General features: G+C 45.3%; 1 protein-coding gene across 5 annotated transcripts in view; it reads left to right on the top strand.

Annotated features, from left to right (window-relative positions):
* The window catches only part of SCLT1 (sodium channel and clathrin linker 1), a 419430-nt gene that overhangs the window by 249513 nt on the left and 153884 nt on the right, over positions 1–16033 (top strand). For all 5 annotated transcript variants that reach the window (XM_069242161.1, XM_069242151.1, XM_069242154.1 and 2 more), the window contains 2 exons: positions 1308–1382; positions 10389–10534. In XM_069242161.1, coding sequence (XP_069098262.1) covers positions 1308–1382; positions 10389–10534 — 221 coding nt within the window. The remainder of the gene's footprint in view (positions 1–1307; positions 1383–10388; positions 10535–16033) is intronic.

Here is a 16033-nt window from a genome sequence, read left to right on the forward strand (position 1 = left end):
AACATTCTTGATGGGGCTCTCCATTTGAACCTGTTCACAGTTGCATTTGTTAAGCATAAAGGCCGTCTTTTTTTAGATGCCATCACTACGGCAATGCAGGTCAGTGAGCTGCAGGCCGTGGATGGCCACCCACTTGCCGTTTATGACTTTTTTTCTCTGACAGACATGTGTTGCGAATCAGGGATGCTTTCCTCCCAAAAGTGGTTACTTCCTTCAACTTGGGTCAGTCTGTTACCATCCCACCATTCTGTCTCCCACCCCAGCTGCATCTCCTGGACCCTAGGCAGACAGTAATTTTTTATCTTGACCATACTAGAGACATCAGATTGAATGACCACCTCTGTCAGTTACTGTGGCAGTAGAAAAGGGAAGGTGGTACAGAAACAGTCATTATCCCTCAAGATCACCCTTTGTATCAAAATTTGCTATGCACTTGCCAAAATGGAGCCCCCTGAAGGAATCAGAGTTCACTCCACCAGAGCCAAGTCCTTGTCTTCTGCACTCGTGAGAGATTCCAGTTGCAGAAATCTGCAAGGTGTTTACATGGACATCCTTACAAACTTTTTCCAAACATTATTTCTTGAACTTGGCGGTGTGCAATGATAGGAAATTGTCCAGATCTGTGCCATTATTCATCTTTCTTTAACAATTCTTCAGCTCTCCACTGGGAAATATACTACTTGGAAATCTATTCAACAGGAGAGGAATCTGTAGGTAGAAGTATCCATCAGAAGAAAAAGCTACTTACCTTCGCTAATTAGCTTCCTGATGGATGCGATCTGCCTGCAGATTTCTTGCCAGTCGCACCCACCTCCCTGTCTGATGGTTATAAGTACAGGGATAGATTAATAAGGTTCCAATTAAATGTTTGGCCCTGCACTTCATATATTTGGTGTTTCTCTGTCTGCTCATCTAGAAGGCTTGGAAAACAGGGACAAAAACTGAGGGTGTTGCACCAGGTGGCCGCTATGTGGCTTCAGTGATTTCATCTTCTGGAATTATTTCAAAGGTATCACCCCTACTAGTATCATAAACCTTTGAAACGTTCTGGATCCAGTCTGACACCTGGGATTATTCAACAGCTAATATAACTGCAGGTAGACCACGTATCTACCAAGTATTTTTTCTTTAACATCATTTAAAGGGGGTTTTATAATTGCTTGGTTATTGCAATTTTCAACAGATGTTCTAAGCATGTTAAGAAAAAGTGTACAATCTTGATATTTGTTTACATCCATGAAATATGGTGTGTAGCAATTTAGACAGAATGCTTTGCATTTACAGACCCTCTGAATTTAATTTTCTAGGAGTGTGGGGACAAGCAAAGCCAAATTGAACGTGCCATACGAGAGAAGAGAGCCGCTGAAGAAGAGCTTGAAAAAGTAAGCATGCCATTTAGTTCTGTAGGTACTGTTAACTGCGATCATGCCAAGGCACTAGCAATTGTTTAGTTATGGAGCTGGTATGGCATTAGCATAGGACTGATGGTGATATCTTTAGGAAATCTAATGACATCTATTGTTTCCATCTATACTAGCCATTACCTGTAAGGTCTCACTTTTGCCGAAAAATGATTGTGAGGCTTTTTTGGAACTCGTGAAAAAAAGATTAACTGTACGCATGACAATTGAAGGAGGCTTTTAACTTCCTTCAGAGTTTATACAGCTCCTAATGGGTCATACCACTGACAGTTTATTACATTGTGACTTTTTCTAAAGATGGCTGCCCCACTATATGCAGAGGCATTGAGAAACAACAACGTGGTTTTGTATTTATAGAAAATATAATATTGAACTGTATGTTTTGTATTTGTATTGTTTTATATAAAATATATGCAAGGTATTGGGATATAATATTAGTCTACTGCTCTGGTATTGTGAGAAACACTATAAAGGTGATGTGTATTTGAAATGTAGACTCCGTTAAATCAACAGCTTCTCAAGCGTTGCATATGATGCATTTCAGTGATGAGAATGGCAACCATCATCTGTCCAGAGTGGCAAAGGGCAGACATCTCTGACTAAATTGTCAGCAAATAAATAATTTATTTTAATTTGAATGTGACACCAGCACTTCAGTGATTAGTGAGGCTAGGGATACCCAAGGAGACTTCCTAAACTGGATATCATTCTACTTCCCTGACAGATTAAGCATCTTCTTACTCCCCCTGTAAATCCTCCACACAGAGAAGCTAGAGGCTACCATCCCCCTAGTCCTGCTTTAGATAGGCTTTGCAAACAACTCAAAAGAAAGGCTCACTATTTCTGCTCTGTAAACGCCATGGAACCAAGAAAGCATTATCAAGACAATATGCACATCTGTGTGCTTACGTGGACACACCACTCCATCCCACCAAGCACGTCATTGCCTACTCATGGCCCAGGCCTTCTGCTTCAAAGCATCCTCTGTTGAGCACATGGCTATCTATATCAAACTTCAAAGAGTTCCAGAATAGAAACCTTCACTTTAGACTGGCACCCCTCCCCACCACACCACCTAATTAGAAGGCATGCATTGGTGGAACCTCATTCTCTACACAGTCAGCAGAATTATGGAATTCACTCCTGTCAAAGACAAGAACCAGTAACCCCATCTGAAATAAAGGATAGAAATAAGTACTTGGCTCCTTCCCTAGAGATGGTTTAGGAATACACACACCAACAACCTGAACTGACCACACTTACAATCCACACCTTTCCATACACATACAACAGTGTTGTGTAAAAAAGTTGATACTCCACTCCATACTGAAGTGCACAGACATTTGACCCAACAAGAGCACCACACTGGTCATCAGGCATGACACCAATGTATTCAATTCAAACCAAGCGCAACCTGCTATCCATCTGCCAAAGAGCCTCATCGAAGGCTTATTTAAGATGCTTCTGCAATACAGTACATTACAATATAATGCAATCTGGTAGACACACTCTCCTCCATTGAAAGGGTTGACTCCTTTTTCTCAGATCAATGGCAGACAGTCCCTCTTCCATCTTTCAGGTCTGAAATCAACCTATCAGTTGTACTGAACTGCAGGGATTCTTGCTCTCTTCTGTTTAATGTGTTAATGCTAACCTCCATAGACTGCAATGAAGTGGTCCTGATGCAAGGGATACAGGATGTCAATCCTATAATGGTGTCTTCCTTGGACCACGTCTCGGTCCACGATCTCAGTGGGGCAACTTTGGCCACAGGGGTTGATGTCCCTTGAAGTCTCATTGAAGTTCAGCCAAAACCCAGATGCCACCTGCCTACTGGTCCACAGAAGCTATATCTCTGTAAATTCACTCCAGGACACAGTTCTGATCTCACTCCAGAGACCTGTTTCATGAGAGGTCTATCTCTGGTCCAAGTCTTCTGGTAAGTCCAAATTGAAGTAAAGTCTAAACACAATTATAAAAATCAAAGCGGGACCTTAACCTCATCCTGGCACTTCTGTCCAAGGAGAAAGCATGAGAGCACGAGATTTTAGTCAGTGTTCTTTGTGCTCCCTGACTATGGGGCTGATTCCCCAGCTGATTCAGGTGCTCCCTGAGTTTCTCATGCCATGGTTGATGCTGCTGCAGATGAAGACATTCTAAGACCCTATGCTGCAGATTATTGTCACTTTGCTGGCCTCCTCTGGTGTGCCTGTAGACCCCAAGGATCTGCAGGGGCTTCCTGTTAGATAACCGCCAATGGAGCATTCCCCAGCACTGACTCACCTCTTGGAACCTGGTCATGGTCAATTGCTGACTCCAGAACTGATGCTTACTCCTGCGCTTGGACCTTAGGTATGCTGACACTCATCGCAGCCGGTGCTAACACTGCTGGTGCCAGAAGAGGGTCAGTTTCTGATCACAATGTCTGACCCTAAACTAACGTCACCCCAAGAGCAACTGGTCGTCATACTGCCTAATTCTCCACCAATGCCTCCACCAGAGCAGTTGTGCCCACAGACGCTTCATTATCTTTTCGTCTCTAGTCTGAACAAGGTACACTACCAGAGGGAAATACTGTGGATGGTGTTGTAGAGGATGACGAACTTCCCTCTCATTTTGATGATCACAATTTCTATATAGATTTACAATATAAGATGACAGTGGACTTAATACCTCCTCTAATACAGGGATTGACTCCCTACTTGGACCACCAACTGACAAGAGTGCATCATTTGCAGTTGTGGTCCAGCAGATAGCTGACAGTATGAATTTGCGGCTGCCCTCTGAGCCCAAGACTAATGTCCTTGCAGCAATCCTGCAACCTCCGAGCCCTTGTTCATCTTCCTCAAGGTCCTCACTGATACTCTTGAAGGGTACTTGCCCAATGCCCTTTTCTGCCCTCTTGTGAATAGGCAGGCAGCTAGGCATTACAGATAAGCACCTGGCGAACCTGATTTTTGTTTTCACCACATATCCTACTCCAGAGAGCCTGATGGTGCAGGGTTCAATCAATAAAGTTAACCCGATTTCTTTCCCTGTGATTTTTCTGGATAGGTAGTCCAAGAGGACAGACGGTTGGAAACAAATGTTCGCTTAAGCCAACTTGGCACTGTGATCAGTCAGTACAGTCTGTTTGCTGGACTGCTATATGCATGCCTTATGGATGATGACCAGCAATATCTTGCCAGCGGTGCTGGAAGTCCTCAGGCTGGAACAATTCATGATGGACAAGACCCTGCCAAGTATTTGATTTGTGCTTGCCTAGATACAACTGACTGCTTTGGGGGGACTTTGGTGCCAGGGTTGTACAGTGTCACAGAAGTCCTTTTCATTTTACTCTTTACAAAATCCTTTATTTGTGATTATTCCGAGAAGAAAACACATAGCCAACACGTGTTTAGATGGAAAACCCCGGTCTGCAAGGCTTTTGGGTGATTAGATCTAAGAATCTTCTAATTACATAATTCCACAATTAAAATCATTCTACTTTATTTCTACAATTGCTACACTAGCAACCTCTTGCTGACAGTCAATTCAGTGCCTTTAACTTGTCTTGTAGTCTGTATGGTCAGGAATCTGCCAGATCAGAATTGATTACTGCAGCTCCTTAAATAGCCTGCTCATTGCTGACAGCATGCCTATGGCCAGAAAGACTTTGAAGCGTTTATCAGCATCCACACAATTGTCAGACCTCATGTTTTTAAGGTTGCACAGAGATAATTATCCCGTCACAGTGGGACCTTCACTTGGTTTTGATGTTTATTTTATGTACACTGATGCACAGCTGCTTGTTGCATCTTCTGACCTTAAAGAATGTCTTTCTCATTGTGATCACTTCAGTACGTCCCAGGAGTGAACTTCAGGCACTGTTGGTGCAACCCCCCACGCCACATTTTTTCTCCTCATCCCTCAAAAGAGGAGGACAGGCTTCATCGTCTGGACTTCAAAAAGGTCTTTCTGCTTTTGTCTTCATTGTACCAGGGACCATCTGGCTTTTTTGTGTGGTGCTATGGGGTGAAGAAATGGAAGGTAGTGGTGTGTTGAGGTGGATAGACTGCTGCATTAAGATCTGCCAAGCAATGACCATGAAGCAGCCTCCTAAAGTTCTAAGAGCCCATTTCCGCAGGGCCAAGGTTGCTACCAGTATGCTAGCACACACTGAGTCTGTCCTTGATATCTGCCAGGCTGCTACATGGGCGCCAGTGCATTTGGCATTGTCCAACAAAGACACTCATCACAGACAGAGTCAAGCAAAAAACTCACATCAGCACACTGGGGGATTGCACTGATACACTGATCCACTCTGACTTCTGGAGTGTCATTGCAGAAATGTTCTTGATCCAGTCAAGCATCTTGGGAATATTCTAAGGCGAGAGATCTGGATCAAGTATCTAACAGAATTACCATTACAGAAGGTAATTTGTTCACTACAGTGGGAATGTCGTCAATACAAATTAGAATGGACTGCTGTAATTAATTGAACATAGGCCTTCCAAACAGACTCTTACAATTGCTCCACCTGGCACAAAATGTTGCTGTCCACCTGGTAATGGGCAGAATCATATCGCCCCCATCCTAAGACACCTTAATTAGTTACTCATCAAAAAAAGAGTAGTTCTCAAATCTCTATTAATAATTTAGCGGATCATTGATTCCTGCTCTCCGTTCTCGACCGCAAAGAATCCCTGACCCATGTTGCGCAGCAATACTTGCTTTCTGCTGACCATTTTTTACTTGATGTTCCGTGGACCAGAACAGTCTCACTAGGCAGCAAGACCTTCTATGTTGCTACGGCAAAGAATGCAACAAACTCACACTAAAGTTGTATGCACTTCTTTACATACACACGCTCTGCAAAAGTCTAAAAACGTTGCTTTTTAGTCAAAGCATTCTACGTTTTTAAAGTTGTTCTTTCCCCTCTTGCTTGTTGTGTTAATTCAGTAGCTTCTAGGCACCCCTGTGTTTGTGCACTTGTAAGTAAAATTTTACATAATTACATTGCAACTTGTAGGGCGAGCATTTTGGAGTGATGGGTAAAAGAAAATCATCTTCCTGAACTCACTTGAAGTCTAATACATTCTTATTAAGCAGAAATAAAGCAATATCACTACTCAGCCAGGCAGAGCTGCACCTCACAAAGGAATTGAGCATCTAATGCTAACCTTCCCCCAAATTTCCTCAACAGTTTCTTCACATAGGTGGTAGAAGCAGTTTACAAGTGACAGAAACTGAAACTTCAGATGATGGTGCTAACAGGTCCCTGTGTTTCTCTTGAGGAGAATGAAAGGGGACTATAAAAAGAGATGTGACAAGGGTGATCTCAGATGCTGAGCTAGGCTAATTGAGAATCCTTGCTTTGTGGTGTTAGGCACTGAACTGAGGCTGGGTATGTTGGAGGCGAGAGAACTCAAGCACATTAGTACAACATGAGCATAAAAAATGGCTGCAGATTACTCAATTATGGCAGTTAGCAAATGTGTTATTAAAACATCAGAAAAAAACTAAACAAGTTCACAATCTCCTCCATTTTGCACCTCTAGCTGCAAAACCTAAAGTTGTTCTGTTGCCATTAACTACTCAATGGTATTTCAAAGTTGTTAAATTTTCAGTTACATAGTCATCAAGGATGCTTTTGTCGTGTTCAGTAATTGTTCATGAAAATCAACAGGCAATGTTTTTTTTGCTGGTTGTGAGAAGACAAATAGTTCACTGGCATAATTGTGTGGAAATGTAAATGATCAGCAGCAGAACGAATACTGCAAGGATTATCTCAAAAGTCATCACTCCACAAAACAAGCATTGCAATAAGTGTTATGTTTCAACCATTACCAGTCTGCATGATGACATTCATCAGACATGAAACTGCATCCAAATGTCTAAACTGTTTGCAGTCAGATTATAGAATAATTGTTCTGCATGTGCATTTAGTGTTGCCCTGTAATCCTGCAGAAATGTATTAGTAATATTAAGGTTCCCGGTGACAAATGCTTTGTGAGTTATTGTGTAGGGAGACATGAATTTGTCAAATTTGGTTAATTATTACACTGTTCAAGGAATAATTTTTCTATATCTGTGTGTTAGATTTAGGTACTGCTGTCACAAACATCTGATAGAGACTTCCAACTGCAGATTCCTTACCTTTGAATTTCCCAGGCTTTAGACTGGATCTGGAAACTTTTGTGTGAGCAGTACTCCCGTGCACCATTGGGGCTTTGTTCAGTTTTGTGCGTCATCGGCAGCCCCTTAAGAGATGTTGTGCTGACCTATATAGACGCCACCCAGGCGGGCGGCTGTCAGTTCTTTTCTTTCCATGCAGGTTAGCACTGATCCGGAGAAGAGCTACCCCTCTGTCTCTTTTTGACTGGCTTTTTTTGACATTTTGGAACCTCACCTACTGTGTTTATGGTGTCTCAAGTGTGACAATGACTCAGTTGTGCTCGGACTGCAGGCCATGGACTGCGGGCCATGGTGCTGAAAGCTTTGAAGGAGCGGTCCCTGAGCTACTTGCAGCCTGGCGGACAATGCCAGTTAGTGCAACTCCTAGGAGGTTTTGGTCCTTATTAAGAAGGTTGTGGGACCACTCCAGGAGCCCCAAGTCCTCTTCCTCACACTCGTGGTCCTTGGACTCTGGGAAGAGGCACAAGAAGTAGTCTAAATGTACTTTGACTTAATCTCGTCCGTCGGCTGATGTGATGAGTGAATAACATCTGGGTTCCAGGCACTGTTTTGCGGAGTCGTTGCCATGTTTGCCATTTAGTGACCTTGCTCAACTAAAGAACTTTTACGAGACCATGCGCTGCGTATTAGAGCGGGCTGACCCTTCTGGAGGGCCTTCTGGCCCCACGGGGGTCGAAGGAGGCCCCATCAGGTTCCGTGCCAAGTGCTCTGGCCTCAACTCTGATGGGGTTTCACAGATCCGATCTCTGATGCCAGTTGTTCCTATGTGGCCTTCTCCATTGCCGATCCTATGCTTCTAGCTCCGCCTGCACCCTGTAGCGGCATCAGCCCCATTCTCATCCCTGAGGACTCACAGTCAGAATAGTGTCAATTGCTGCTGATCCTGGCGCCAGCAGGGCCGAGTGGCTCTAAGTAGTTGTAGTAAAGCACCCTTTTTGGCATTGTTAGCTCCCCCACTTTTTGCCTGGTGTCTGATGTGATTTCGACTGAAAGTGCACTGGGTTGCTGCTAACCAGGTCTCCATTGCCAGATCTCTTTCCCCACAATTGCACAGTTGTTTCCCCAACTGGCAAAACCTCTAGCACACTCTAAGTCCCTAGTAAGTACTGGTTCCTAGGGCCTGGGGTACTAAGGAGGGTTCCCAAGGGCTGCAGCACAAATTGTGCCACCCTAAGGGACCCCTTATCAAGCCCATGACAGGCTGCCACTGCAGGCTGCATGTCTTGGTGCAGATAGTGAAAACACGACATGGCACACAGACTGTGTGCCATGTCCCCTAACACTGCATACGGTATTTGCAAGTCACCCCTGAAGGTCTTACAGCCCTAAGGCAGGGTACATTATATTGCATGTGGAGTAGAGACAAGTTTTAGAAGTCTTATAGTACAGTAGGTTTTCGTCCTCCAGGTGTGGCCTGAAGGGAAGTGGGTCCCACTGTTTTGCTTCAACATATGAACAGTAACAGACACATCGTCTGTCTTTACAGTGCCTAAGTGCAGAGAGTGCGAGGAATAACTAGTTGTTGGTCCAAAGAAAACTGCAGGGAACATGGTGATTAACTAAAGAATTGAATAAAGAGAAATAATCCCCCATGATGAAGACATTGACAATTGAAAGCCAATGGAGGGGGTCATATATGTGGAGTCTTACGAGTGTAGCAATGAAATCCGAAAAATAAATAGATTGACACTTTTGGTACGACCTGAAATCTGGCAAAAACGTATCACATACACAGAAATTTAGAGTCTTCCATAATCTAGTTGCGACAGAAGAGTGGCCCGGATATCTATGTTGTGCCATGCCAGTAGAATAAAGGGGCAGATGGTGTATGGCATACTCATAAAGAACACACAGATACAACTTATTTATCTAGGTGTAAAGTAAACGACTGTTTAAAAATAAATGCAAGAAAAGATCAGGGTAAGATCTTTTGGCCATCGTTTGCCGAACAAATGGGATCGCCCTCCAACTGGTAGTACCTTAGGCTTCTCTGCGTTCAGTTTCAGTGGTTTAGCATTCATACAGCTAACCACATTTGAGAGACGATTTGGATAGTGGATTCGAGTATGGTCCGAAGCGTCATCGAACCGAATGGCAAATTGTGTCTACGGTTTACATCAATAGCGAGGTTCATTGGACCTAAAAAGGCATCCAGTTAGGGAATGTACACATTAAATAGTGCTCGGCAGAGATAAAATAAGAAGATTGAAACAGGGGCAGTTGAACAGCTTGTTCTCGATCTGCCAAATAAAATATAGCGCATTCCAGTGAATACATGACAGTAGAATTTCACGGGTTACTGTGTCTAGCGCTACAGAGGCCATTAAAATTAGGGCCACTTTTCCGCCAGTATCCCAGGTAAATATTGAGTGTATTTACTCTATGCTGTTTTGCTGAGCCTAAAAAAAGGAGCGGCTATGACGAGGACGTTTTTTTTTATTCATTTGTATTGTATTAAAGGGCGGAGGACGTGTGTGTTTGAAGGAATGTTTCATAAGCATGTGTATCCCTGAGATGCAGCATAAAAGAGTTAGGAAGGACCATAAATGGGACTATTTATTGAGGTATGATATATAGTGGAAAATGTGCCTATCTTCTGATTCTTCTCGGTTTGTTTTTCTTATATTTATTACAAGAATAAGAGGTCCTCGATTGATGAACCAATTATTTTGTCCATTACATTTCCTGTTTCTTTCCTCTTTAACATAAAACCTGTATTCAAAATGTTGATGCGGTCTTTTTTAAATAACGTGTCTTAGGTCTAATTTACACGTGGTGATCTGTTCATAGGTGTACCGTGAAGGCAGAGAAAATGATGGTGATGTCAGAAAGTTAGAAGTGCTTCACCAACGGTGCCTGCTGGCAGAGCGTTCAAAAGATGACCTTCAGATAAGCCTTCAGACTGCAAAAAACAAAGTGAAACAACTTGAGATAAAGTAGGTCATGTGTATGCAATAGTATGCAGCAAATCTTTTAATCAGTGTTAAAACGATATTTTTGATGAAATAATGTGGGAGTTTGCAAATGCTTGTTGTCCTTCGCACCAGTAGATTTTGACTTCCAACCACTGATTTCTCATCTTTTGCGTCCTCCCTGGTGCAACAATTCATCCGTAAAGCGTCCCGGAAGAGCTTCCATGCTCCTGCCTGTGGCGCCAGGCTGTATCCCACCTCTTGAAGTGACAAGATGGAGGAACATATAACTGCTACTACACATGTGTGCAGATGTCAGTTGATCTTTTTCCCCGATGAGTATCCGGGGCTACTCCCCCGTTATTCAGTGTTTTTCAGGTAAAGCCAAATTTTTTTTCAACACTGTACAGTGATGCCTCCCCATAAATCCACAGGTTTTACAAGTTTGGCATTTTGGAAACGGATGTCAATCACAAACTTGCAGACATCTGTCTTTGGTGCCTTAGCTCCAAACAGGATTCCAAGGCCTGTGGCAAATGCACCATGATGCTTCTGAAGCCATCACAGAGTGCAAAGTCAAGCTGTACATCACCAAGCACAAGAAGTGGGGTCGATCCCATTTGAGGTCCTGAGCCCATTAGTTGGGTCCAAGATGTACTGGAAATGCAAGTCGAGATGCAAGCAGAAGAAGGCAAAACGATTTTGACCATGTCCTGCCATTCCCACTCCAGGGAGAAGTTGTGCAGTCTGTACTCAAAAGCACAGACTCCCCTGGCAGTGTCCGATTTGGATCCAGTTTCAACTTTGAAGCAGATGAGCCCCAAACGTCCCAGATCATCTTTGACCTTGCAGCAGATTTTGGCCTTCATGGCAGCGATGTTGTAATTTCAGTCCCTCTGCTGCCGATAGGGGCCCCCATTTCAACTTCCTCTAGCGTCTCTTTTCCCTCTATTGTTTCCTCTGCTTGGCCCTCAATAGCGAAAGGCCCTCTTGTACTTTGACTCCACTCCCACTAGTGGTGCGAAGCTTGGCTCTAGAGGCGACGGTTTTGGTCTCCATCCTAATTCCAGTTCTGAAGATGACTTCACCCAGCTCTCAGCATGTTTCAGTCTATGTAATAACTAATGTCAATGCCTGTGAATTGGGAGTTTTTGCATCCTGTTCCTCTGCTTTGCCATCAGTACTATCAGAGGGTGCAAGCAATTTTAAGTTCTTACTCTAATGTGATTCAGGGACTCAAATCTGTTTCTTACAATAATGATGAGGAGGAAGACCGTTACATCCTCCCTTCCCCCATTACAGTGATACTAACCTCTACCTTTAAAATGTCAATGGTTTATACAGTTTTCCTGAAAGTTAAATGGATTAATCTATTAAAGAGAGTACATCCTGTGTGGTCGTAATATGTAGAGCCATAGAAGTTCTGGATTTACAATTGCTCACTCTGGAGCCAAATGCAAACTTATTGACTGAAATCTTGCAACCTGGGTCATCATCTACTGAACCCTTGCTGCTGATTGATGAAACATTGGCTGAGACTCCTATGGCAACCTGATCTAATCCTTGTGTTGCATTCCCTGAGAGATGCCTGTTTGCTTGCGCGATGCCTACTCCCTGGGACCTGTCTGTGATGCAGAAATTTCCGACGTTGGATTATCTTGTTGCTCAAGCTTTGGAGACCAAGATGAATCCTAATTCTTTCTCTACTGCTCTGCCTGATAGAGAATCTAAAAGATTGGTACTCTGGGCAAAAGAGTCTTTTCTTCTGCCACTTTAGCTCTTCGTTCATTGACCTTAGTCTGCCTGTTTGGAGCATTATACACATTCACTTTGGGACATGGTGAGTGACATTTTGCCCACTCTTCCTTAGGACTTTAAGGATTCCTGTGCTCAAACAGTGCATGATGACCAGGATGTGACCAAATAGGTGCTTAGGGGTGCCATGGGCAGAAGCGTCATCATGTGACATGCTTGGATGTGTGCCACCAGTTTCTCTATCATTGATGTCTATGCCATTTGACAAAGCAAGGAGCAAGGGTGCATTCGCCTTCACTCTGATGAGGCTATCCCCAGCTTGCCAATTCTACCAACAATCCTAGGGTTACTCAGGTGGCTTTGCCTGCTAGCAGAGGCAGCACTCAGGGCCAGCCTAGTGCACCATCCAAACTTTCTGTAGCTCCAGAGGGAGAGATGGTGACAGAGGCTGAGGCCACCATTAGATGCCGATAGAAAAAAAGTTGTACATTTTCTTCTGTACTTTACAATAGGAAGATCTCCACCCAAGTGTAGATGATAGTAGAGAGGGCGAAAGAAGTTTGAAATTAACTTAGGCACTCCTTCCGTCACTTTGTTTCAGTTTAGGGAGCACAGGAGGTAGGCCTTCCACACCCATTTAGAGCCACAGTTATTTCCCCCAGCACCCAAAACACAGGAGGCACCCAAACATGCTGCACTTTCCTGTTTGTCATCCTTCCATTAGATAGACACTACTCCAGTGAATACCTAACCCTGCCTCCTTCTCCCCTGATACAATGCCAGAAGGAGCCAGAATTGGTCCTAGTTTTCCTGGTATAGCTGCAGGACTCTCTCTGGAGAGCCTGTTCAAGCACTAGCATTTCTTGTCCTCAGGATGAAATCCCTAGTTGACTCTTTTGGCTGTTCCCTACCTCACCATTTCAGGAGTTGTGCACTTCATGCCAAACAGATTATTTTGATGGATATTTCTACCTGTGGATTCCTCCCCTCTTGATTACTCTCATGCACCACATTCTACAGAAACTTTCTTGAAAGTTCTGTGTCGAAAAGGACTTTGGAATCTTCACGGCTCCGCATGTGATCTCGCGTGACAGCCCTGGAGCCATAAGAAGCCCTCGTCGGCATGTTTTTTTTTGATAAAGACATTTTATTGATTTTGCAAGAAAAAAATTGTCAATGATACATACATGTATTTAACAAGGTGCCAACGTGGCGCCTAACAGTGGTCGGTCCCAAGTCCCAGATTCCAGGCAACACAGTGTAAATGAAGGTCAAACACCACCTAAGTAACTGCTGCGGCCTCCCACTTCCCCCATATCCTATCATATTTATTCGGACATCCTCTGGCCTCGTATACCAGTTTTTCACGTTGCGCACACCAGTCCACCCCCGCCTCCATTTAGTCAGTGCTGGGGCACCTCTGGCTTTCCAATCCGCCATTATATCCCTCTTGGCCACCAGGCATGCCACCCGAGGAAGGTTCGATCTGATCTTCTCAACCCAGTGTCTCCCAGGATCCCCAGTAGGAGGGGCAGTGGCTCCCTTTCTATGTTTTCCTGTAAGGCTCCCGAGATCTCCTCTAAGACCGCCCCCCCAGTAGGCCACTATGACCGGACATGTCCATACCATGTGGAAGAAATCAGCCGTGGGGTTCATGCATCGTGGGCACTCAGCTGTGGGTTGGAGGCCCGCCCAGTGTAGTTTGGTGGGTGTGAGGTAGGCTGTGTGGAGGTAAAAAGTCTGTATTAACCGGAAGCGAGTGGCCATTGTTAGGTTACGAGGGGCAATCAGTGCTTCACTCCAGTCCATCTCCTCCATAGGACCCACCCATCCCTCCCATCTCTGGCAGAGCCCCCCAGGGAGCAAGCAGTGTTAGCGATCAAAGTACGGTATATCTGGGAAACACCTCCCCTACCCAGATTCCCCATCAGTACCTTTGCCTCCATGGGGTTATGTTCGGGTATGTTGTCTCCTGCCTGCACATTTACTAGTAGGGCATGGCGGAGCTGGAGGTACCTATGGAATTGTGTCTTATTTAGAGAGAAGAGTTTTGGGAGGTCCCAAAATGATCGCATATGTGACCCTTCCCAAACATCGCCCAGTGTAGAGATACCTATATTGTCCCACTTCTGAAAACCCTCCAGGCCCGCCACTTCCGTTAGGTGCTTCCCATGCCATAGCGGGGTCTGCTGGGTAAGGCGCCCCACCACCCCGACAACTTCTGGGCCTCTCGCCAACCCAATAAAATCACTTTAGTCACTTCTGGGATGTACCAGGAGATCGGGCCCCCGTACAGGGTATCGAAGATCCGCGGGTAGCCCAGCGATCGGAGTTCCAGCCGATACGTCCGGTCCGACCACCCGCCCCCCACCCAGTCATTGATCACAAGCAAATGCATCGCGAGGAGATAGTAATGGATGTTGGACATGCCCAGCCCCCTGTCGTAAACATCTCTTTGACAGGTTCTGAGCGCCAGGCGCGGGCAGGTGTCGTTCCACATGAATTGACGCGCCAGCGAGTCCATCTCTTTAAACCATTTCTTGGGGATGGGGTGTGGGAAGTTTTGCAATAGGTATAGGAGTCTGGGGAGGATCATCATCTTGTGGAGTCCTATTCTGCCGAGCAGGTTTAGGGGGAGAGTCCTCCAGCTCTGTAGGTCAGTTCTAATTCTTCTAGTTAGCGGTGTAATGTTGAGCTCCCATGTCAGCTCAGGGAGTAGTGAGATATGTATTTCCAAATATTTAAAACTGTTCCTTCGCACTGGGATGTTACGCTGCCAGTCCACACAGTCCCGGGAGCGATGTAGGGGGACCAATAGGGACTTGTGGGGGTTTAGAATCAGTCCCGAGGCCTCCGCGAAGAGGCCCAGAATTTGTAGGACGCGAGCACCGCTTTTAGCCGGGTTGGAAATGTTCAGTAGAACATCGTCTGCGTATAACGCTACTCGGTCCTCTGGGCAAGCGGGCCAGGGCCAACCCTCGATCAATGAGTCTTCTTGAAGCAGTATCGTCAGGGGCTCTATTATTAGTGCGAAGAGTAGTGGGGATAGCGGGCATCCCTGTTGGGTGCCACGGCCAATGGGGAACGAGTGGGAGACCACTCCGTTCACTTGTACCCAGGCCTTCGGGTTAGAGTAGAGGAGCCTCACCAGGCCTCGGAATTTAGGCCCGATCCCATTTCTTTGCAGCACGTGGTCAAGGAAGGACCAGTCCACTGTGTCAAAGGCTTTTTCAAAGTCGAGCAGGAGTAGCGCCAGGGGTGTGTGTGACATGGTCTCACTATGTGCCAAGGCCAGATGTAACCGCCTAATGCAATGTCTGGTACTGCGGGTAGGCATAAAGCCGCACTGGTCAGGATGTACCAGAGTGGGCATCACCTCCTTCAGTCTGGAGGCAAGGATCACGGACAGCACTTTGATCTCTGTATTTAGAAGTGAGATGGGCCGGTATGCCGAGCAGTGTCGCGACGGAGGTTGGGTCTTGGGGATCACTACAATTGTGGCTTGGTCGATCCCACTGGGGAAGCGGCCCTGCCTCTCGGCTTCTTCGTACATACTGAGCAAGTGGGGACCCCAAATGTCGCTGCATCTGCTGTATAACTCTGCAGGGAACCCATCCGGCCCCGGGGTCCTGCCCAGTGCCAGGCTGGCGATCGCGCTAGTGATTTCCGCGAGGCCAATAGTTTCATCTAGTCTATTCCTTGTCGCCAGGGGAACTCTGGAAAGAGTTATGTCGTTTAAAAGGGGAGACTCTCTCTCTCTCTCTCAGC

Source organism: Pleurodeles waltl, chromosome 1_2, assembly GCF_031143425.1.
Source record: "Pleurodeles waltl isolate 20211129_DDA chromosome 1_2, aPleWal1.hap1.20221129, whole genome shotgun sequence".
Taxonomy (NCBI): Eukaryota; Metazoa; Chordata; class Amphibia; order Caudata; family Salamandridae; genus Pleurodeles; species Pleurodeles waltl.